We start from the raw sequence: 25,667 nt of genomic DNA, 5'->3' as shown, positions 1-25,667 counted from the left end.
CAATACCTACCACAAAAGAACATTTTCAACAACGAAATATGTAAAATTTTATTATAGATTGGCATTAACAGATAAGCATTTGCAACAGATTTTTTACAGCAACTTCACTGAGATAGCATTCACATACCATGCAATTCACCCATTTAAAGTGTACAACCCGATGCTTTGTATTAATATACTCAGAGTTGTGTGATAATTAGCACAATTTTAGAACATTTTCATCACCCCAAAAAGAAACTCCACATCCACCTGCAGTCACTCCTCATTTTCCCTAACCCACCAAGCCTTGGAAAGCAAGAATCTGTAATACTATCTCTACATATATTTAGCTTTTCTGAACATCACATGTAAATGGAATTATATAATATAGTCCTTTCTTACTTCCTTCATTTGGCACAATGTTTACAAGGTTGGTTCATGAGCATTTATCAGTGTTTCATTTCTTTTTATCACCAAGTAATGTTTCATAGTATGCCACATTTTATTCATTCATCAGTTGTTGAAAATTGGGTTGTTTCCACTTTTTGACTATTACAATTAATGCTGCTGTGAACATTCATATACAAGTTTTCACAGAAATGTTTATTTTCATTTCTCTTGTGTATAAACTTAGGAGTGGAATTGCTGAACCCTAAACTTTTAAGATAATTCCAGTGTTTTCCAAAGATGCTGTACCATTTTATACTCCCACCAAAAGTGTGTGAGGGTTCCAATTTTTCTGCATTATTGCCAACACTTTTTATTATTTCTTGTTCTGATTATAACTGAGGGTTCATTACTGGAGTATGTTTTCCAGGTAATGCCCTAAATTTGATCTTTGCTAGGAAGTGAGATCTTAATTGTAGCATATCCTGCTGTTTTGGTGAGGCTGAGAATCTCCAAAACCATCAAGTCCTGGCTCCTTTTTGTTTAACAGTCTTTCCTATAGTTTATCTCTCTCCTCAAATTTTACTATAAGCAGGAAGCCAAGTGGCACCTACAACACTCTACTTGGAAATTTCCCTACTGAGATCGTATGAGGCATATGTTTTACTTTTCACATTACTGAATGTGTCAGTGTTGTGAAAGTTTGCCACTACCTACCAAGATCTTCCTTCCTTCAGTTGCCAATAACATTTACCTCACTTTTCTACAAGTCCTCATCTGTACCCTTGTCAAAGGCCATAAGGATTCTATAGTTTCTGCAAAGCACTTGAGGTTTTTATTAGTACATGCCTACTTAACTCAACATCCACTGCTCAGTTTCAAAACCACTCTCACATTTTGGGTTTTTATTATGGCAACAACTCATTTCCAAGTACCAAATTCTGTATTAATTCTCTATTGCTAAATAACAAATTACCCTAAAACTTAGTGTGTTAAAACATTTACTAACCCACTGTTTCTGAGGGTGAGGAGGCCAGGAGTGAGTGGTGTAGCGGGGTATGTCAGGCGCAATGTCTCACATGAGTTTGCAGGCAAGCAGTTGGCTGTGGCTACAGTCTTATTTGAAGGCTCAGGTGAGGGAGCATCCCACTTCCAAGCTCACTCACATGACTGCGAAGCCACAGTTCCTTGCTGGCTGTAGACCGGAGGCTTCAGTTACTTACCACATGGATATCTGCACAGCCTGTCTCAGTGTCCTCACTGTATGTCGGCTGGCTTCCCAAAGGACAAAGTACTGGGCACATGCCCTGTAGAGAAATCACAGTCTTTTTATAACCAAATCTTTGAAGTGACATACCATCACTTCTATCATACTCTGAGTCACTTAAATTCAGCCCGGACGCAAAAGAAGGGTATTAAGCTCCATCTCTTGGATGAAAGCAACTCAAAAAATTTCAGAATCTTAAAACCACCTATTTCTGGACTCTTCATTCTGCTCCATTGATCTCCATGTCTATCCCTTCACCAATATTACAGTATCTTTATTACTTTAGTTTTGTAGTAAGACAAGACTTAAAGTTGGGTAGTTTGAGTCCTTCGACTTAATTCTGCTTTTTGAAAATCGTTTGGCTACTCTACTTTGCCTTTGCACTTAAATTTTAAACTAGCTTGTCTACATCTACAAAAAATGCTACTGAAATTTTGGAACTGTGTTAAATATGTAGATTAAATTAAGAGAACTGACATCTTAACTAAGTTTTCCAATATGTAATCATGGCATATCTCTCCATTTAGGTCTTCTTTGTTGCCATCATCATTTCATAGTTTTCCACATAGAAATCCTATATGTTTGCTAGATTTACACATATGTATGTACTTCTTTCGTTTTTAAAATTACAAATGGAATATGTTATTTAAATTCACTTTCCAATTGTTAATTGTCGGTACATAGATACATAATTTAAGTTTTGCATTCTGATCTTTTACCTTGTAACCTTGCAAAACTTAGTGCTAAGACCTTTGTTGTTGATTCCTTGGGATCTTCTAAGTGGATAAATCATGTCATCTGTAAATACAGACCATTTTATTTCTTCCTTTCTAGTCTGAATGCTTTTTCATTCTTGCCTGACTGCATTAACAAGGACTTCTGGTACAATCTTGACTCGGAGGTGTTGAGTGGACATCCGTGACTTGTACCTGATTTTAATAGCATCCAGTTGATCATCCTTAAGTATGATGTTAGTTGTGGGGTTTGGTATATGCCCTTTATTAGGTTATCTTTCATTTCAAATTTTCTGAGTTTTTATCATGAATGGGTATTTGTTAAATGCTTTTTTCTGCATCAATTGATATGATCATGTATTTCTTTCTCTTTCAGTTTGGATAATTATGTTTTGATGCACCTTCAAGCTTACTGACTCTCCTCTGTCATCTTTATTCTGTTATTGAATCCTACCAGTGATTTTTACAAAATAAATTTTTATTATTGTATTTTTAGTTCTAAAATTTCCACTTGGTTCTTTTTTATATCATCTATTTTCCTGCTGAAACGTTTGACATTTCCACCAATTTCTGGAATGGTCACACTTTTTGAAACATTGTTGTGGTATCTACTTTAAAGTCTTTGTCTCACAATTTCATCTGTGATGTTTTGGAATTAGTGTCTGTTATGTCTTTCCTTATGAAGTGATGACATTCTCCTGATTTATGTATTTCATGTAATACTGCATTGCATCCTGGACATTTTGAATGAGACTAGGAAAATAAGCCCAGATAAGATTTAGATTTTGGTGAAACATTTTGGCAATATATCATAGATGATCATATTTGCTTCATATTTCATCTTATCAGGAGACACATAATGTGGGCTTATTCCACAAGTAGTATAACTCAGCTTGATAGATTCCATTATAAAGGCAATTCTTTTGCAATTGGCATCCTCGATGCTTTGACACTATGCAAACAATATTCTCTGGAAATTTTTTTCACCTAATGGGTTTTACCATCCATTAATTTTTGCCAGTTTTAATTACATTAAGGGTTGTAAAATAGTAATTTTTCTAAATCCATCAGTCTGTGTGCATATAAAAGATGGCGTTCTTTATATAACTTCACAAGAGTTTTTTTCCTCTATTTTTCATCATTATGGGCTTCTTTTCCTTCTTGGTGTTATTGATTACAGTGATGATCCTTTTTGGTGTTTAAATTATCCTAAATTTGGACAGTGGGAGCACTTTCAAGTTGGCTCCTGCATCTGACATTACCCTGTATCTGGCTTTTTTTTCTTTCTCTTCATAAAAAGATATATCATGCACACTATACACATTTCCTTCTCCAAATATGGAATCAGCCATTTCTCCAAGGAGCCCTGGTTCCTTACAGGGGGCACCATTTAGAAACTAAAACTGGGGCACTAAGCATGCTCACTGCTATTGGGTAAAATGTTAAACACTGAGGTCTAAAAGCCTCCTTTTCCTTGTAAATACACTTAAATACATAAAACAATACTTTCAGATAAGCTAAAACAAGCCAATTAAGAAATAAACTATACTTGGCTGGGCACAATGGCTCATATCTATAATCCCAGCACTCTATGAGACTGAGGTGAGGGAATCGCTTGAGACCAGGGGTTTGAGAACAGACTGGGCAACACAGTGAGACCCTGTCTGTCTCTACAAAAAATTTCAAAACTAGCTGGGTGTGGTGGTATGGGCCTGTAGCCCTATCTACTTGGTAGGCTGAGGCAGGAGGATCACCTGAGCTCAGGAGTTCAAGGCTACAGTGAACTACACCACTACACTCCAGCCTAGGCAACAGAGCAAGACCCTTTTTCTAAAAAAAAAAAAAGGAAAGAAAAAAATAAAGGAAGGGAGAGAAAAGACATAGGAAAGTAAAAAGAAGACAGTTTCCATTTGGGCAAATTTTAATTTAAAAAAACTAAATTCTAAATTAGTAAAACTGTATTTTTTACATCATAAAGGACTTTTGAAAAAAATGTTTTCCAAAACTGCATGTGTATATGCATACATACACATACACGCATTTGTGTATATGCACACTTAGATAAATAACTTCCTGATGGGGCAACTCATAAAAATAACTTTATTATTTCCACATGAAGAGTTAAATTTAAAGTATTTCTTTTTATCTTTAGCATCTCTTTATAAAAAGGCAGCTTCTTATGTTGGCCTGCCATTTTAGAAAACAGGTCTTATACTCACATTATTAATAACTGAATGACTGTTTTTAAAAGAAAAGTCACATATTGAAACTTCCTCTTTTAAAGAGAATATGGTCTAATGAGAGAAACAAAACTTACATTCAACTATTTTTCATAATTTTTTTAAGTTAGGCCTTTTACATTTTTCTATGAATTAAAAAAAATATAGGTTTTTAGAAACCTTTGAATTTGTGGTTCTTTTAAAACTTGACAAGTCAGTGTTCTTCATATTTTTATTGATCAATTGTAACTAGCATATTCCCTGCACAAGTAAAAAAGACTAAAATTTATAAGGAGTTTGTATCCTATTTACAATTTTCCTGATTATTTACCAATGGAAAGTCTTGGATTATATGAGATGAACTAAACCTCATAGGGCTTATCTCCTCTAAGAAATCTCTGATACTGAGTAAGGGAGGAGTTGTAGATCAAAGGTTTCCCATAATCCTTCCATACAAAGAGTTTTTCTTTATTGTGAATTTTTTTGTGTCTACAAAGGTTTGATCTGTAACTATAGGCTTTCCCACATTCCATACACTTATAGAGTTTCTCTCCAGTGTGGATTCTCTCATGTTCAGTTAGGAATGAATACTGGCTAAAAGCTTTTCCACACTGATTACAGTGATAGGGTTTCTCTCCAGTATGAATTCTCTGATGCCTATAAAGGTTGGATTTGCAACCAAAGGCTTTCCCACATTCTTCACACGTATAAAGTTTTTCCCCAGTATGAATTTTCCGATGTTCATTAAAAGATGAATACTGGTTGAAGGTTTTATTACATTCATTACATTGATAGGGTTTTTGTCCAGTATGAATTCGCTGATGTTCAATAAGAGTTGCAATACGTGTGAAGGTTCTCCCACATTCCAAGCATTTACACAGCTGTTCTCCAGTATGAAGTTTCTGATGTTCAGCTAGAGATGTAAACTGGCTGTAACCTTTCCCACATTCATTACATTTATAAGGTTTCTCACCAGTATGGATTCTTTGATGTCTATGAAGTTTTGCTCTACAATTGAAGGCCTTCTCACATTCACCACATTTATAGAGTTTCTCTCCAGTATGAATTCTCTGATGTACCGTGAGGGTTGAACATTGGCTAAAGGCTTTACCACATTCCTTACATCGATAGGGTTTCTCTCCAGTATGCACTCTCAGATGTTTGATAAGGGTTGAACTATTACTAAATGCTTTCTCGCATTCATTACATTTGTAAGGTTTCTCTCCAGTATGAATTCTCTGATGAGAAAGAAGGGATGACCTGTGGCTGAAGGTTTTCTCACACTCATTACACTTGTAGGGTTTCTCACCAGTATGAATTCTCTGGTGTTCAATAAGATAAAGACTCTGGTTGAAGCTTTTCCCACATTCACTACAGATATAAGGTTTTTCTCCTGGGCAAATCTGGAAGCATCTTCTTCGATAAAAGTTCTGTTTAAAATCTTTCCCAAAAGTGTAATACATATTGGGTATCTTTTCTATAGGAACACTCTGTTGTGTAGCAAGAATTGTATTTGTAAGTAAGCTTTCCCCCATTTCAAGACTTGTATGGTTTCCATCTCCACTGATGGTTTTCTCATGTGAGGCTACCATTTGCCTAAGAGATTTCTTTTCTTGCTCTTGTTCTATACTGCTTTCAAATTCCATAGGTTCTCCAAAACTGATGTCCCCATGACTATACTTAATGGATTCTTTCTTTATTATTCCCTGAGATGTTTCTTCTATAAAAATGTCCAGTCCGGTAGGCAATGCTTCTATTTCAGGCCAGGTCTTGAAACCTGAAATGAATCAGAAGAATTAATGCCTCCCCTGCTGGAAAAGACAAACTGATGTATCAGTAGATCAATAAAATTGGCAACAATATGCATAAAAGTTGTTTAATATCATCTAATCTCAAATAGGGAAAAGAATCTGCAGAAAAACATGATGGATAATGGAAAAAGAGGCAAATTGGTAAAGGAGTGGTGTGGAAGAATAAACAAGGCAAATTAACACTGAAAATGAAGAGACTGAACTCTGGGAGACATAAAGGCAGACATAGAACAGGCTTAGCAGAAGGTAGGAAGACACAGAAAATGGCAGATGATAAGCTCATGTTAAATACTATGGGATACTTTAGAGTTTATAATCATTTCCACTGTTACTTTCATTATTTTCCCAGGCTCTCTCTGAATCCCTATACCCAATAATTTTAAATATTTGGATTGTTTTTCTTAAATTTTGTAATTTCATATGTGACTGTGATTTCCTTGAATGTAAGGAGTTTGTCTCATTAGACCATGTTCTCTTTATGAAAGGAAGTTTCAACATGTGACTTTCTTTTAAAAATAATCATTGAGTTATTAATAATGTAAGTGTCGGATCTTATTTTCTAAAATGGCAGGCTGACATAGGAAGCTTGCCTTTTCATAAAGAGATGCTAAAGATAAAAGGAAATACTTTAAATTTAACTCTTCATATTAACTTCCACATTATAGTATGTCAAAGGGGAAATTGTCTGTTAAAAAGAGGACATTGAGGGCCAGGTGTGGTGGCTCAAACTTGTAATCCTAGCACTTTGGGAGGCTGAAGATGAAGGACTGTTTAAGGCTGGAAATTGGAGACCAACCTGAGCAACATAGTGAGACCATGGCTCTACAAAAAACCAGAAAAATTAACCAGGTATCAAGGCACATGCCTGTAGTCCTAGTTACTTGTGAGGCTGAGGCAGGAGGATCACTTGAGCCCAGGAGTTTGAGGTTGCAGTAGCTATGATGGCGCCACTACACTCTAGCCGGGCAACAGAGCAAGATCTTGTCTCAACAAAAAAAGGGACATTCAGGTTTTAAAAATTACAACAGCCCTGAAGCCTGACTGTGTTGAAAATATTTGCTCTAAGTTCAAGATGTGATGATCATTATTAAAAAGAGTAAAATATGGAATATATCACCCATGCACAACAATCTATCTTCAGTTATTGGAGGAGTAATGAGTTTTTCTTACTACCCTCCAATCGCTTTTCCCCTTTTTATTTGACCATGAGGAGAAATAGACATACTCATTTCTTCTAATAAGCTAGAACCAGAAGACTGTACTCTCTATGTAGGAATCTTTTGAAAATAATGAAAATTTATAGGAGATCTGAAGTCAGTGTCCTAAATTTCTGAAACATGCCCAAGCCCCAAGCTCAGTTCCGATTCTAGGTGAAAAGATTTAGCTTGAGCTGATTTCAAGGTACTCTGGGTTAAAACCTGGTTTTATTTAATCAATCTGTAGTTGAAAATAGATTAAAATTAGATCATTACAATTAGGTATTTGTGTATACTTAATATAATTTATACAACTTAAATTACACCTAACTCAACAAAGCTCAGTATTTCCAAGAAAGTTTACAGAGTCCTGCCTCCTCATGACCTGCTCATCTATAAAGACTCCCTTGTGCCCATTTCCAGGTCTCTCACTCACCTATATAGGTGTCTGAAGGGACTTCTTCCACAGTGCAGGGATCCTCTCCTTGTTGCAACTGGCAGATCACTTTTGGCATTAAAAATGGAATCCCTGCTTGTGAGGAAAGAAATGGAGTTTGAACTAATGGCATGAAGAGCAATCCCAGGACCCACATAGCACTCACTCTGAACCTACAAGGCAACGAAAGCAATGCTGGGAGACAGAGTAAGCAACACCAGCAATTCTGAGGGCACTGGCGCTCTCAGGGTGCGTGTCAGGAGGAAGGTCTCAGTTCAGAAACAATATAAGGCCATGGCAATGAATACTACTAAGATGGGGCATTCCTCCTCTATGTTTTTCATAATCTCAACAGAGATCTAGTCATTGGCATAATCCAAGGAGGAAACTTTGATTGGGGATTGAGAGGGCAAAGGAAGGAGTAAATAATGGCAAGAAGGGCATCACAACAAAAACGTACACTTTCGACTCTACAGCAATTTGACCTTTCCCAGGGGTACAAAGGGGAAAAAACTGCAGACTCAATCCCAAGGATGGAGCTGCAAGGTGTTCCTGTAACAGATTCTTCATTATATGCAAAAATTCTCACCCAATGAGACCAGGTTTCTGTAGTTCTCCAGCATCACCTCCCGGTACAAGGTTCTCTGGGAAGAGTCCAGGTGCGACCACTCGTCCCAGCTAAAGAGCACGGCCACATCCCTGAATGTCACAGACTCCTAGAATGGCAAACCCATTCCTGTTCAGGGAACATCATCTTTGACAGAAGACTTGGTAAAAAGTTGACACTGGGATGTATAGCAATCAATTCTGAAAAATGTCTTGGGATCCTAAGTATTTCAAATCAACTAATTATGTAATTTTTTTAACCACCCATTAACTATTTAATTAAACAAGTATTTACTGAGTACCAATTGTGGATAAAGACACATGCCACCTGAGTGGGGGTAAGGGTAGGGGAAAAAAAGCAACGTCCTTGCCAACAGGTAATTTAAATTCCAGCCCGGAATCTTTCTAAGTGGCTGAGCACATACATTTACCTCCTCCCTCCCACTCAAAATCCAAATTAAATAAAATTTAAAAATATAAATCAGAATATATTGAGAGAAATAGTGGGAAACTAGGAAAATACCATCAGCAGAACAAAACCATAAAGGTATTTCTGAGATATCAAGCAAACAATAAAATAGTACTAGTTAATATTTATGGAATATGTTAGAGACTATGATAGAAACCTTGTATATAGTATCTCATTTCAGTCTCATAAAAATCTTTTAAGTAAGATACTATAATTAAGTCATTTTACAGATGAAGAAACAGGTTTAGAAGGTTAGATAACCTTTCCAAGGTAATGCTATGAGAAAATGGTGAAACTAGGATTTGAATTCAGGCAAACAGACCTTTAAGCTATATTGTCAGATAAGTTTCCATTGACCATGAAAATTAAAAGAACCAAAGGACCTGAAAGACCATAAAGGTGCAAAGAGGGAACTGTTGAGAAAGTAAGTTCTTCTAAAAGAACTCCAGTTAAACCCCAAAATGTGAGAAAGCATGGGCTAGGCAGATAGCAACTCTTATATAAAAGAATCAAAGGAAGTAAAAGATGGATACAATGCTTTTACTGGGCATTTTGCTGAGAATATATCAATGTAAAAAAGTACATCACTTTGTCTTTGCATTTCTAGGATTCGACCACATGAAATAATTACACAACTGGGTAAAGATACTTGTTCAAGGATGTTTACTGCAGTATTACTTATAAGTTAATGCTTGTGACAGGCTGAATAATGAAACTGTAAATATCATGTGTATGACAAAAGGGACTCTGAGGATCTGTTTAAACAAAGGATCTTGAGACAGGGAGATTATCTTGGCTAGTCCAGGCAGGCCTGATGTAATCATGGTGATCCTCATAAGAACCCAAGAGGAGTTAGTCATAAGAGAAAGCGATGTGGTGACAGAACCAGACACTGAAGTACAGTGCTTTGAAGATGGATGAAAGGGCCACAAGCCAAAGACTGCAGGCAACCACTAGAAGGTGAAAAGGGCAAGAACACAGATTTTCCATGCAGAGCCTTCAGAAGGAAACAGCCCTGTTGACAGCTTGACCATAAGCCAATAAAACTGATTTCAGACTTCTGACTTCCAGAACTGTAAGAGAATGAAAATTATGTTGTTTTACGCCACTGAGTTTGTGGTAATTTGTTACAGCAATAGGAAACTAATATAATATTAATACAATGGTGAAAAATTGAGGATGACCTACATATCTATCCATAAGGGAATGTATAAGCAAACTATAGTACATTTATTCCATGAAATGTTATGCAGCCATTAAATAGAATGAACTAGCTCTGTGTGCCTGACATTGGAATTTGCCCTTGATATATTGATTCATATGGAAAAGCAACCTACAAAACAATCTATATTTGTTGAAAAAGCCTATATCTGTATATACATATGTATGGCACATGCAAAAATATCTGGAAGAATACAAGCTGTCACTCTGATTATTCTTTGATATTTGTGGAGAGGGGTAGAATGACAATCTTTCACTTATACCTTCTATTAGGATTATTATTATTTTTTTTTTTACTGTATGTGTTCCCTTCTTTTGAATTTTTTTATATTTCATTTTAATGTATATGTTGGCTTTTTAGTTATGCCTCTTTGCATTTTTAGTGTTCACTCTGAGAATTACAAAGCACATTCTTGGTTATTCACAGTCTATTTAGAACTAATATATCATTGCACACAGAATGCAAGAACCTTGCAAGTATATGGGACACCACCATCCCTTCTTTGTGTTATAGTTATTATAAGTTATTTTTCCCAGTTCAGAGTTGCCAGGACTCTCTAGACTTCACTGAACATACTTATGTAAGGTGTGTCTTTAAAGACAAATAGTACAATGCAGGAAGAGAAACAAAGTACAGGGAAGCGCTGGACGGCCAAGAGACATTCAATGCGCAGTCTCCCTTATTTGCACACACGGACTATGCCATGTCTCTGGATCTGTGTGAAGAATCTAGGTTTTGGGAGAGCTCAAAGGAGGAATTCCCATCAGGGGTCTTTTATGTAATCAACCAAGGCATGTCAGATCATTTAGGCGAGTTGCAAGCCAACAGTAAAGAAGTTTACTGGGGATAGACTGGCATTTAGATCTTAAACAGGATATATGCTGCCCTTATACTGTTTGGGCCAAAAGCCAAGAAACAGACATCCAAGCTTCCCCAGAGATGAAGATAGAGCTTTTCCAGTCAAGATGTAAATGAATTCTATCTCTACAGTTGTCATATACATGACGTCTATCTGCATTATAAACCCCATAATAGGCCGGGCGCGGTGGCTCACGCCTGTAATCCTAGCACTCTGGGAGGCCGAGGCGGGCAGATTGCTCAAGGTCAGGAGTTCAAAACCAGCCTGAGCGAGACCCCGTCTCTACCATAAAAATAGAAAGAAATTAATTGGCCAACTAATATATATAATATAAAAATCAGCCGGGCATGGTGGCTCGTGCCTATAGTCCCAGTTACTCGGGAGGCTGAGGCAGTAGGATTGCTTGAGCCCAGGAGTTTGAGGTTGCTGTGAGCTAGGCTGACACCACGGCACTCACTCTAGCCTAGGCAAGAAAGCGAGACTCTGTCTCAAAAAAAATAAAAATAAAAAAATAAACCCCATAATATAATTTTGCTTTAAACAGTTATATGCATTTTAAAGAAACTGAGAGAAAGAAGCGTTTTATATTTATCTAAATAGCTACTATTTCTAATGCTCTTTATTCCTTCCTAAAATCAGAGTTCCCATCTGGCATATTTTCCTTTCAGCTTGAAGAACGTCTTTTAGTATTTCTTACAGTGCAGGCCTGCTGGCAATGAATGAATTAGCTTAATTTTCTTTTATCTGAAAATGCCTTTATTTTACCTTCATTCTTAAAGAATATTTTCACTGGAATAGAATCCCAATGAATAGAATTGATACTTTTTCTTCTTCAGTATGTAAAATGTCACTATATTGTTTTCTGTCCTTTGTTGTTTCTGATGAAAAGCCAATGGTCATTCAAACATTTTTCTGCATAATTTTTTTTCTATCTGCTTTCAAATCTTTGGTTTTTGTCATTTGTCTGTGACAATTCTGCCCAATATAGTAGACACCAACTATAGTGGCTACTGAGGACATGAAATATGGCTATTCTGAATTGAGATGTGCTATATGTATAAATACATACCAGGTGATTTACTAAAACTATATATATATATATATATATATATACACACACACACACACACATACACACACACACACACCACACACAAACATACACAGTATTCTCAATAATTTAATATTGATTATATGTGGAAATAATATTTGGATATATTGGGTTAAATAAAATATATTATTGATCGACTTGCTTTTGTTTACTTTTTTAACGTGGCTAGTAGAAAATTTTGTATTAGATATGTAGCTTGTATTCATGGTTCACATCATACTTCTATTACATAACATTGATCAATGATGCACAAACCTAGCTGTAAGGTTTCTTTGTACTTACTCTGCTTGAGCTTTACCAAGTGTCATAAATCTGTAAATTTAAGTTTCTTACCAAATTTGAGAAATTTTTGGCTATTATTTCCTTGCAATACATTTTCTGACCCATTTTCTCTCTCCTCTCCTTCTGGAATTCTAATTACATGTATATTAGACCTTTTAATGTTTTTGTTGTTGAAGCTCTTTTTTCTACCTGTTCTTCAGATTGGATAATTTCTATTAATCTATCTTCAAGTTTCACTGACTTTTCCTTATGTTAATTTCCAAAAGTTAAGCCCATCCAGTGATTTTTTTTAATTCCAGATATTTTACTTTTCAGTTCTGGAATTTCTATTACTTCTTTCATGGTTCATCTCCCTTCTTGGATTTCCTATTGGTTCATTTATTACAATGATGTCTTCCTTTAAGTCCTTGAGCATAGTTATAACAATTGCATTAAAATCTTTATCTGTGAATTCTAACACGTGGGTCACTTATTTATTTATTTTAAAGAGACAGGGTCTCACTCTGTTGCCCAGGCTGGAGTGCAGTGGTGTGATCATAGCTCACTGCAGTCTCAAATTCCTGAGGTCAAGTGATCTCCTTGCCTCAGCCTCCCAAGTAGCTGGGACTACAGGTGTGTGCTACCATGCCTGCTAATTTTTTTAAATCTTTTTTAGAGATGAGGTCTAGCTATGTTGCCCAGGCTGCTCCTGAACTCCTGGCCTCAAGTGATCCTCCTGCTATAGCCTCCTGAGTAGCTGGAATTATAGGGACAAGCTACCACATCTGGTGAGCCATCTTGATAATGGTCTCTATTGATTGCCTTCTTCTTGAGTTTTGGTCACACTTTCCCATTTCTTCATAGTCTACCTTATCCTGGACATTGTATAGCATACAATATAGAGACTCCAAATTTTGTTATGTTCCTTTGAAGAGTGTATATTTTTTTAAAGCAGGTAATTAATTTATCTGGAATCAAATTCCAAACTCTGCCATCTCTCTAGTAGGCAGCAGCAAAAATCTCTGTTCAGTTCTTATTTGGGCTACTTTCAGTCTGCCTTGTACATGTGTCATTCAGGGCTCAGCCAGAGATTTGGGCAGAATTATGCACAGAATTTGGGGTTCCACCTCCCTGGCTCTCTCCAAGATTCCTCCCATCCACTTTCCACCTGCTAAGGTTACCTCAAACTCTATCATGTGGTCCTTCACACCAGTAAGACTTCAGGTTTCTAATCGAGTTTTAATCATTCTGTTGGTGCTGTGACCTGTCCCTAGGCAAAAAGCTGTAATAACTGGAAAATTTACCCTGTGACAGTCCCTTTTTCCAAATACAGATAGGTATCCAATATCTGTCTGCTTTTGATTTCTCTCTAGTATCTTCAGGTAGTTGTTTCTTAAGTTTTGTCCAGAGTTTAGTTGTTATCCATAGATGAATTAGTCTGATAGGAGCTATTTCTCTATTATCAGAAACTAGAAGCTCATATTTAATATAAAACAAAACATTCATTAGTGAGCCTAGGCAAGCTGATTAAATATAAAGAAATAATAAAATGAAAGATTACCTGAATTACATCCCTGAAAGGCATCTTATCAATCATCTCATCCAGCTGCTCTAAGGATTGTATAGGATCCCTCCAACATTCCCAGGGTGAGTTTAGAAATGTGTGAGGGCATTTTGTTTTTCACAAGGACTAAGGCAGGGGGGTGCTACTGGCATTTAAGGGAAAGGATTAAAGTTGCTAATCATCTGGAACTGCACAAGACAGTACTGCACAACGACAGATAGCTAATACTGATAATGTTCCCGCTTAGAAACACTGGTTGTCTAAGATGTATTTCTAAAATGCAAAATAAGAATCTGGGTTGCAGCAGGTAGCTTTATAAGAAGTTACAAGAAACTTGATGTTTCTTAGGTTTTAAGCAACAGAAATTAACTTTGGCTCATTTACACAGAAAAGGGACTGAATACCTCCAGGAAAATTGATAGTCACAGAACTAGACTTGGAAAATGAGCAGAAACTGGAAGGCCAGACAATGTTCTAGACCATGCCAGGATCACACTAGAAAATCAGGCTTGTGAGAACACCATTGCTATTGTCATGGACACTTGTCCATGGTACAGCCTCACCACCACCACCACTGGCACTAGACAGCCACTCCTTTTGCTATGCTGCATCTCTTCCTTTCTCTAGAAACTCAATGTTACTGCTGCTGCCACAAACCACCTGGCTATACTCTACACTGTTTCTGTTTCTTTGTATCCCTAGCTCTTGAATCAAAATCTGGGGTAGGTACAACTGATTGGCCAAGCTTGGGTCACAAGCCTGCACCTTACTTATAAGTAAATCTGGAAAAGCAAGGATCTATTGATTTTAGCTTCTAGATTATGAGGTGGGCTCTGTATCCTACTAGGACTCAAAAAGAGGGGAATTCATCAAACAAAGAAATGTGATTTAGATGTATGGCAGTCAAAAAATATCGCCGTAGGGTAACCCCATATTTACCTAATTTCTTCTAGTTGTGTGTCATGGCATCTTTGAGAAGACTTGCTTAGCTCTACTGGGACTGGAACAGGTGACTGGAACATTTTGAGGCATGCCCAGCCATGAGCTCAGAGATCCTGCCTCAGCCTTATTAGATTTAGTGCTACCTTCCCTATACCCTAGAGATCACAGGAAAGAAAGCCTTACACAAGAAACGGTGTTGGAACTATGGTGGAGACAGTAGGAAGGGTAGTCTTTCAATAGGAGCCAGCTGAAAGCACTTTGTTATGAGATAAATTGTGTCCTTCCAAAAGTCATATGTTGAAGTCCTAACCTCTAACAGCAGTCCTCAAACTATAGCCCACGGGCCACATGCGGCTCGCAGGGTGTTTTTGCCACCACTGCCTGTCCTGCTTAGCAGCCGACTTGTCCAGGGCCCACAGCGCATGTGTGGAATGTGCGCTGCACTCTCCATCGGCCCTCCCACGGTCTGAGGGACAGTGAACTGGCCCCTGTTTAAAAAGTTTGAGGAACCCTGCTCTAGTAACTCAGTATGTAATGATATTTAGTAACAAGGTCTTTAAAGAGGTAATTAAGTGAAAATGAGGTTTTTAGGATGGATCCTAATCGAATATGACTGGTGTGCTTATAAGAAAAGGAGATTAGGACACAGACATGCACATGCACACAGGAGAGACCATGTGACACGGGACATAAGAAGGCAGTAACGCGTAGGCCAAGGAGAGAAGCCTCAGAAGCCAAAACTGCTCGCATATGATCTTGGTCTTGTAGCCTCCGGAACTGTGAGAAAATAAATTTCCATTGTTTAAGCCATACAGTCTCTGATATTTTGTTACGGCAGCCCTAGCAAACAAATACAAGCTTCTTGCTTCTATATGCAGGCTACTCATAGCAACCCATATTCTATCCAGTCCCATCATCTTAGGGCTTAGAATACTTCTAGCAAAAAGGCATTCTTTTTCTTTTTAAATTTCATTAGCTTTTTAAAAAGTATGCAAATTAAACACAATCGCTTCAGAAAAATTTTAAAAATTGAAAACAATGTAAATAACACTCATTCCTATTAGTCAGACTTTTGTTCATGGTTTAAGAATATATTCCAGAATTCATATCCAATTACACCAATTACATATACATGTGTTCTCTTGACTATATTTTAACAAAAGGAAAACAGATACATACTAAAGAATAGAAAGAGTACAAAAGAACATACAGTGATGTGTTAAGTATTCCCTTGTAGCCCAGATTAGCAGTCCCATTCTACAGGTAACTTGCATCAGTTTATTTTCTCTCTCTCCAGAAATTTTTTATGCAAATAAATATACACACATACGTGTATCCTTTTTTAATGAAAAAATTCTCAATCCTGATTTACTTGTATTTAATGAATTTTGTCACATCTGCATAAATAAACTTCATTCTTTTTAATGACCTAATGATACATTCCACTGTATGGACACCTACCATAACTTATTTAACCATTTCCCTTATTGATGGGTGTTTAGAGGGTTTCCGTTCTTTGCTAGTCCAATGTACCATGACCAACCTCACACAGATATATCCCTGGGTACATGTACACCTACATTTGTAAGAGAAACTGCTAGAGATTGAACTACTCGGTCAGAGTCTGTGCACATTTTTGGCTCTGACAGATGTGGAAGACTATACTTTCCCATGATGACTACACCAATTTCTCTCCCATCTCAAATGTTCTTTGTATAATGTGACATTGACAGTTCTCCCACCAAGAAGTGAGTTCTACAATTCCTCTCCCTGAATCTGTGCAGGGGCTAGTAAACGCTATAACCAGTAGAATTCAGTGGAAGTGATACTATGTGACTTCCAAGCAGAGGTAGTAAAAGAATACACCTCTCAGCGGGCCAACTGGATGTTCACTTTTGGAGCCTAGCCACATCTTGTAAGCCTAAGACACATGGAGAAATTACAGTAGATGTTCCATCTAAGGGTCCCACCTAAAGTCTCAACCACCAGCCAAGAGTAAGTATCAACTACCATACACATGATAATTCAAATGATTCTAGCCCAGAGTCTTTAAATCTTTCAGCTGAGACTCCAGACTTTGAATGGTAAACTGTTTCTCCTACCCAGTCTACATTCCTGACCCAGAGAAACTGTGAGAAATGATAAATGATTATCGTTGTTTCACATCTCTAAGTTTCCTATTGATACAGTACATATAACCTTTCATGTTAAAAATATAGCTCTACTTGATAATTTTAAATTGCTATATAATTGGAATACCAGCAGGAGAAGAAAGAAAGAATGGAACATAGGAAATATGTGAAGTAATAATGGCTGAAAATTTTCCAAAATTAGTGATAGACATAAAACCACAAATCCAGAAAGCAAAGAGAATGCCAAGCAGAATAAATACCAAAATATCCACACCTAGGCAAACCATATTCAAATTGCAGAAAACCAAAGTCAAAGAGAAATCCTGGAAAACACAGAACAAAACCATTGTACCTATAAAGGAAGAAGAATAAGAATTACAGTAAATTTTCTCATTAGCAACAGTGTAGACAAGAAGAGAGTGAAATGAATTATTTAAAATGTTGAAAGAAAACATTGCCAACCTAGAATCCTATACCCTTCAACACCCTAGAATTTCTATCCCTTCAAAAGGGATGAGAAATACTTTTTCAGACAAAGAAAACCTGAGAGAATTCATTACTACCAGACCTGCCTTCCAAGGAATGATAGAAGGAAAATTAGGGAGAAGGAAAATAATACAGGTCAGAAACTTGAATTTTCATAAAGACAGGAGAACTGACAGAGAAGGAATAATTTTTTCATATCTTTAGCTGATTTAAAAAAGAACTGCTTAAATTAATAACAACAGTGTATTGGGTGATGATTATAGCACATAGATGAATGAATGACAGCAATGTCATAAGAAATGGGTGGAAAGAACTGGGAATGCTTTCTTATAAAGTACCTGCATTATCCATGAAGCAGTATGATGTTATTTAAGGTGGACTTAGATTAGTTGTAAGTTTATACTGAAAACTACAGGGTAACCACTAAAATTTTTTTTAAATGAAGCATAATTGATATGTAGAGACAGTAGAAAGGTCCCTGGTTGCCATACTGATATAAATAAATGATTGAATAAAGAAATAAACAGGGAGAAGTGATAATCCTCCACGCTGATTTCCAAATAATTTACGTAGATTCCCTCAAGGAGGAGGAACATAACTCACCACTCCTTAAGTGTGGGCTGTACATGGAGCCTTCCTTCCAAACAGTAACACATGGGATAGAAAAAGAAAGTAACTTCATAATAGAGAGACCTGACAAACACTACCTTAGTCAGGTGATCAAGGTCAACATCAATAGTGACAAGTCATGTAATTAACATGCAATTTTGGTATGATGTGATGAAAATGACACTTTACCTCTGTGGTCTTCCTCCCCCAAACCCATAATCCTAGTGTAGTAATGAGAAAAAATAACAGACAAATCACAACAGTAAGGTGGTCTAGAAATAACCTAACCCATACTCCTCAAAGCTATTATAGTCATTATAAATGAGGAAAATCTGGGAAACTGTCATAGGCAACAGGAACCTAAGACATGAAAACTAAATATCACATAGTATCCTGGATGGGATCTAGAACAGAAAAAGGACATTAGGTAAAAGCTAAAGAAATATGAACATAGAGTTTAGTTAATAATAATGTATTAATGTTGGTCTATTAGTTGTAATGAATGTGCCATACTAATGAAAGATGTTAATAATAGGGGAATCTGGGTGCAGGGTATATAGTGACCATGCAAATTTTTCTCTAATCTAAAACTGTTGTAAAAATTTAAGATTTTTCTTTTAAAAATAGTGACAATACCCAAAAAAGGTACTGATTTACTGCAAAATGATATAAGTAACAAACTATGACTATTAAGTAATCGATACCAAATTCCATGTGCCTTTCCCCAGATGATAAATTATAAATTAAATGGAAATAGATAACTAGTAGTTATAAAATCTGCAAAGAACCTTTTCCAAAAATTAAGTTTTGGTGTTTAATTTTTCTAACAGTAGAGATAAATTTGCCCCTCAGTATGCTTAATTAGGACAGAAGTTGAGATTGGATATTACCATTGAACTGACTCAAATGGGGTAATGAGGCCTGTGATTGGGTCATCTTGGCTCCCCAAGAGACTTCATAAAAAGTGTTAGGTACTAAATTAGCTATCCACAAAAGACTGGCTCCAAGTTGCAAACAAACTCTTTATCTGCCCTTAACTATAATGAAGTAAGCCTCTTCAGCCTGGGTGTGTAGGAAATCTCAGATAGTGAAGAGTCCTACCTTTGGGCAGAGGGTGGCCCAGATAACAACCAGGTATTGCTTCACACTGCATTTTGCAGCTCTTTATATTTCACTTTCCTGAAATCTCCATCTCCTTGTAATTAAAGAGTCAAAGACAAGTCTCACCTAGTGGGGAGAAGCATACCAAATTTGGCAGGTTCTAAAATAATGCTGCTGCTACTGCTGATACTAGCAATAGTGACAGCTAGCATTTACTGAGATTTCAATAAATACCATGCATACACTGCCCTCTGCGTTTCATATACTTTCTCAGACCATAATGCTAACAGCATAGACTGTCTTGTCTGGATTCAAAAGCCAGTTGTATGACCTTGATCAAGTTACTTGCTTCTCTTTGTCTCAGTTTCCTCATCTATAAAATTCAGTCCTCTTAAAAGGATCAAATGAGTTAATATATGAAAAGAATAAATATTTTGTACATAGTAATACATAGCATCTGGCACACAGTAATGTTTGTAATTACTACTGTATTATGCTCACACCAACTCATTGAGGTATATATGTTATTAACACCACTTAAATTAAGGAAATGAGGCACAGAGAGATAAAATAACATGATCACAGTCACATGCCTAACTTGGATCTGAAGTCATGAAGTCAAATTCCAAAGTCCACATTTTTTTGTTGTTGTTTTTTGTTTTTTTGAGACAGAGTCTGGCTTTTTGCCCAGGCTAGAGTGCTGTGGCGTCAGCCTAGCTCACAGCAACCTCAAACTCCTGGGCTCAAGCGATCCTTCTGCCTCAGCCTCCCAGGTAGCTGGGACTATAGGCATGCGCCACCGTGCCCAGCTAATTTTTTCTATATATGTTTAGTTGGCCAATTAATTTCTTTCTATTTTTAGAAAAAATAGACCCCAAAGAGATGGGGTCTCGCTCAGGCTGGTTTTGACCTCCTGACCTTGAGCAATCCACCCGCCTCAGCCTCCCAGAGTGCTAGGATTACAGGCATAAGCCACCTCGCCCAGCCCAAAGTCCACATTTTTAACCTACAGACTACCACTACTTTTTGGAAAAGCAGTAAGTGAAAAACAGAGGTTCTGGGGTATAGCAGAACAGAAAATCAGGAAAGAGAGCCAGCGTTGAGGGAAAGATGGGATTTCCACATGGAAACATTTAATAAAGGTTTGGGAATGACGAACTGGAACTCTATGAAAAAGGTCAAGCCTGAGGACAGAGATTTGGGGAAGATATTCAGAAAGCTGAGGGTTAAAGTAATTAAAACAGATCTCAACACAGAAAAAACAAGAAAAAAGGGTCCAGGTAGAGAGTCTAAAGCAGTAGAAAAATAAAAATAATCAGAGGCGACAGAGGCATTGATTAGTCAGATAAGAGGGACATTTAGGCCAGGCACAGTGGCTCACGCCTGTAATCCCAGCACTTTGGGAGGCTAACGCAGGAGGATTTCTTGAGCCCAGGAATTCAAGACCAGCCTGGGCAACATAGTGAGACCCCCATCTCTACAAAAAATAAAGAAAAAAATAGTTGAGCATGGTGACACACATCTGTAGTACAAGCTACTTGGGAGGCTGAGGTGGGAAGATTGCTTAAGCCCAGGAGTTTGAGGCTGCAGTAAGGTATGATTGTACCACTGAACTCCAGCTTCAGAACAGAGCAAGACCCTATCTCTTAAAAAAAAGAAAGAGAGAGAGAGAGAGAGAGAGAGAGAGAGAGAGAGAGAGACAGACAGACACTTGGACAGTATAACATCATAAACACACCAGGCAGAGGAAGGCTCTAGGCCTATGTCCTCCCAGTGCCAGCCTGAAAGCCCAAGCCAAGCTGACTCCTTCTGGGATGCCCTTAGTCTTCCCGAACCCCTGATATCAGTTCTGGCCTTCAGCATCAACTCAAAATGCCCCCACTTCTGGGATGTTTCCCTGAACCTACTTGGACATTTAATCATATTTCCTAAGATCAGTACCATGAATTCCCTGAAGAAGGAAATAATATCTTTTTCTTCTATGTACATAGGATCCTGTACATAGTCAGTGCTCAGTAAATGTTTATTGAAGGTATCTTTTGACCTTCCTGTGTTTTTGCCCCAAGTGTGACTATAGCCTCTATGAAGTCAAAGCCTGCCTAATACCCCCTATTCCTCACCAAGCACTATTGTAGCAGGAAACATATATGTTCAGAGATGACTCAAATTTTGGTCACAAAGTGAGTTTGGGGTAAGTTAAAAATGTTCTGGAAACAAAAGAGGCACATTCCTCAGCAGCCCCTGGATATGCCTAGGATCCTGGGAAAAACTTTTGAGGCTCTGGATTATCCATTGTTTTCACTGGATAGAAAAATACCTGGACAAAGTCTGGAAACATGTCCACCATCTTTGAATCCAGAAAACAATTTACAAAAAGACAAACTTTACTTACTGTCACCAGAGTGGGCAAGAAATCCACAGCCATTACTTCCTTCTTAGTTTTTCGCTCAAGGTAAATCTGGAAAGAAAAAAAGGTATCATGAGGAACTGCGTTAAAGGATGGCTTGAAGAGAACGGCCATCAATTCCCAACAAAGCCACCCCACATAAATGATGTGCACCAAGCAGAAAGAGTATTACCAAGCCAATTTGCCAACCTCCATCCCTTCTCTGTATCAACCAGACCTCTAATTTCTATATACTGATGCTCTAATCTCTACCTTAGGGCCTATTAGCTACCTCTAAGCAAACTATGACTCACCCATAGATATCTAGAGTCCTTAGATAGCTTTAAACTACACACCTAGCAGTCACCGTGAATGTGAATTTCTTGGGGCTGCCCCTTTCAAACTTAGCTAGCCTGATCTAAGCTCGCTTGCCTTTCCTCACTTGGCCCTTCCACGGAGTACTGTGTGCTCCCCAAGGAACTGTAGATATAATACAACCTGTAAAGTTTCCCAGCCTCTCTCTCTCTAGATCTGGGTCTGGGCTTATCACACCTTACCCATGGTACTATGATTAAAACACTGCCCCCACCCAAATCACGCCAGATGGTTGTTCCATTGCCCCTCCTAAATACATATCCACAGGTGCCACCTCTTATAGCATCCAAGCCGCAAACAGCTCCCCATACACGGCCTCCAAGTGGGAAGGGTGGGCACCCCGCCTGCCTAAGAGAGCAAGGAAAGAAGGTGCCTGATGAGTCAGGCAAGTGTCAGCCCTGCGCTGACTGCGTAGCCTGCAGTGGGCGCCCCCGGGTGCCGCCCTGGCTTGAGCACCAATACACCAACTCTGTGGAGTCCTCTCCAGCGGGCCTGCCTCGGCCAGGCAGAGAGAAGCTGCGGTGGAAGTACTCACAGTTACTCTATGATGCACGCCTCCTCCGCGCCAGGAAATCGTTGAGTGCTTCCCAGGTATTATTTTTAATCTTCACAACTACTCTAAAATAATAAATACTGCTTGCCCCATTGTGCACATGTGAGGAAGACTGAGAACTAGGGAGCTGTGACCCGCCCAAAGTCACCAAGACCCCAGTTAAATTTTGTCAAATTCCCTGGCCACTCTCGGCCTCGGTTTGTTCGTCTGTAAAATGGGAACAGTGCACAGCCAACCGACCTGTTATCTGAGGTTCAGTGAGTTAATTCACTTAAGGCACTAGACTACCGCCTGGCATACCTATGGTTCTCCTATGTATTAGCTATTGTTTGTTATTATCTGTTTCACTAAGGAAGCTCAGAACAGCAGCCACGAAGGACCGACCGGCACGCACGCCACGGCTCCCGGCACACCCAGCTTACCTGGCAGGGGCGCTCCCTCCCCGCAGGCCTCCCGGCAGCCAGCGCGACGCCCCAGGGCCCGGCCGCCCAGCCCGCTCGCCGCCCAGCCGCCCCCGGCCGCGGCTCCGCACGCCGCCCCACTCGCCCGGAGGGAGGCGCGGGCTCCGACTGCGGCCCTGAAGAGGCAACTGGGAGCGCCTCGGCCCCAGTGGACACACCTTGCGGAGCCAGGGCGCCCCGCGCCACGACCTCCGACAAAGGGCGCGAGCGTCCCGCAGACCCCCGGACCCGGGGAGAACTACGACTCCCGGCATCCCTCGGGCCCCTCCGACTACGCTTCCCAGAGGGCCCCGCGGTGCGCCCGGCGACTTCCGGGAGGGAACCGCATCCGCCCGCGCGAGCGCTTGTCCTGCTGTGCGCGGGGCTGCGCCTCGAGCGAGCGCGCGCGCTCCACCCTGGCATGCGGGCGGGCTTGTTTTGTCAGCAGGCAGAATGATTTGGAAAAAAACCTGACTTTTTTTTATTTTTTTGAGACAGGGTCTGTGTCTGGAGCCCGGGCTGGAGTGCCGTGGCTGATCGTAGCTCACTGCTGCTCCTGGGCTCCAGCGATCCTCGGCCTCCCAGGGCGCCGGCCAAAATCGACTTTAGATGCCTTAAGTGTGCCGTAGCTCCCACCACCAGCGCTGATTATTTTTAATTATTTTAATGTGTGCCATACACGGAAGGTAACATATGCACAGGTACAGTTTTTAAAACAGTGAAGTGAATACCCACATACCCGATACTTGGATTACAAAAGAGAACTTACCCAGAATTTTGGAAGCCTGTCCACAATGCCCTCATTTTCCTGAGAATTGCTTACAGTATTCCCTTGTTTAGTTTGATGACAATTCCATATGCATCTGTCCCTAAACGTTAAACGTTTACTTTTGCAAGGTTTTTGATCTTTATGTAAACAAAATACGCTCACTCTATATATATTCTTTGGTGACTTATATGTTCAGCACAAACACTTTTAGATTCATCTATTTTAATACGTACAAATTTTATTCATTTTCATTGCTTTATAGGATTCCATTATTCATTTATTCAACAACAGCAAAAATATATTGAACACCTATCTTGTGCCTGGCATTGTTCTAGATGCTAGAAGTACATTGGTGGGCAAAACTGGCAAAACGTGAGCACATGTGCAGCTTGAATTCTGGGGAGAAAGAAGAAAGATTATAAACAAGAAGACTCTCATGAGCCATTATTTCTGTGAAAAAAAAAAGAAGAAATATGTTTTGAGATAATGTGAAGGAGACTAAAATGTTTCACTCCAAAATATACTTTTTTGACATATTTTGAGATGGCTATTCATAGAGCTTACAGGCAGGAATAGCCCTGCAAAGCAGTCTTTTGTGGAGGAGACTTGTATATGTAGAGGAAATAAAGTGAAGTAAACAACAGATGTGAACAAGCTGGCTTTCTCTGAGGCCCTTCCTTGTCCAGTTCTAGGAAAGATTTACTGAGAGTTTGACACCTTTGAAAATCTGACAAGAGAAACTTTAACCACAGGCTACCATCTATCCTCAGAGGGCTGCTACCTCTGAGGTTTCATCTGCATAACCAGACCACCTTTTCTCCAGATATTTCTTCTCTCCCTCTGGTAACCTGTCTTTGCCATGATCCAAATTCTTTCTGTAACCTCAAGATGGTATAAAAGTGTCAATCCTTGCCTTTATCTGAGTTTTTATATTTTGTATGACCCCTGTGCTCATATGCATGTTAATAAAACTTGTATGCTTTTTCGTCTTGTTAATCTGTCCGTTTGTTTTATAAACTTAAATTATCAAAACTTCAGGGGAAAAATTTAAACTTCCTCACAAGTGCTAACAAGAATAAGAAGGGGAACAGTAGGTGGGGGGAGGGGGAAGGTTTTGTAATTTTACACAAATTGGCTAAGAAACATTTCACTGAGAAGGTGGTTGAAAGAAAGTCCTGCAGAAGATGAGGAGGGAGGCACATTAAGTATTTGTGGAAAGGCTCAGGTGTTATATCTGAGATTCACAAGGCCGCAGGACAGAGAGATAGAGTCACCGAGGCTGTAATTACCAAAAGGAGTTTTATTGTCTAGCTCGAGCTAGGGTCCAAGCCCCCAGAGTGCCAGAGCAGTGACCTCTTTTCTGGGCAGGGACCCTCCTTTGTGTGTTAGTCCCCTTTTGTAACTTAGTTGTTTACACACTGGTCTTGCATCCGCCCCCACAGTGATTTTTACTTCAGCCTGCCCCTGATAGGCCCTAACCTGTTCCCGGTCCTAGCTGAGAGACTCAGGTTTCTGCTCTCTTTGTCTTTTTCTTCTGCATCCCATAATATACCCATAATGCCTTGCGGTTAGCAAACAGGCAGTAAACAGAAGCTGGAAGGTGTCTATTGTCCTCATAGCCCAGTATCTTACATTTTCCCCTTTCTCTTGGTTCTTATGAGCATTCTTGCTAGTATTCAGGGTCTTGTATCTCTTTTATTCTTAAACTGTTTTTTTTAAGACTCACTCTTTGGTACTGCTGCTGCAGTACCAT

The 25,667-nt window shown here is 38.9% G+C and overlaps 1 protein-coding gene across 2 annotated transcripts; it reads right to left on the bottom strand.

Moving 5' to 3' along the window:
• Positions 1–34: 34 nt before the first annotated feature.
• ZNF354C (zinc finger protein 354C) lies at positions 35–23,421 on the bottom strand. 2 transcript variants are annotated; one of them, XM_012789969.2, is made up of 5 exons: positions 23,325–23,421; positions 21,784–21,849; positions 8,619–8,745; positions 8,030–8,122; positions 35–6,363 (listed from the first exon to the last, which is right to left on the bottom strand). In XM_012789969.2, the coding sequence occupies exons 1-5, from the start codon at positions 23,418–23,420 to the stop codon at positions 4,949–4,951; spliced, it is 1,797 nt and encodes a 598-aa protein (XP_012645423.2). In that variant the 5' UTR covers position 23,421; the 3' UTR covers positions 35–4,948. The 2 variants fall into 2 exon arrangements, with proteins under 2 accessions (XP_012645423.2, XP_020137771.2); XM_020282182.2 differs by lacking the exons at positions 8,619–8,745; positions 23,325–23,421 and having other exon boundaries at positions 8,030–8,125.
• Positions 23,422–25,667: the final 2,246 nt, after the last annotated feature.

This window comes from Microcebus murinus, chromosome 17 (genome assembly GCF_040939455.1).
Source record: "Microcebus murinus isolate Inina chromosome 17, M.murinus_Inina_mat1.0, whole genome shotgun sequence".
Classification (NCBI taxonomy): domain Eukaryota; kingdom Metazoa; phylum Chordata; class Mammalia; order Primates; family Cheirogaleidae; genus Microcebus; species Microcebus murinus.
The sequence above is the reverse complement of the archived record's forward strand: the minus strand, read 5'-3'. Positions and strand labels throughout refer to the sequence as shown.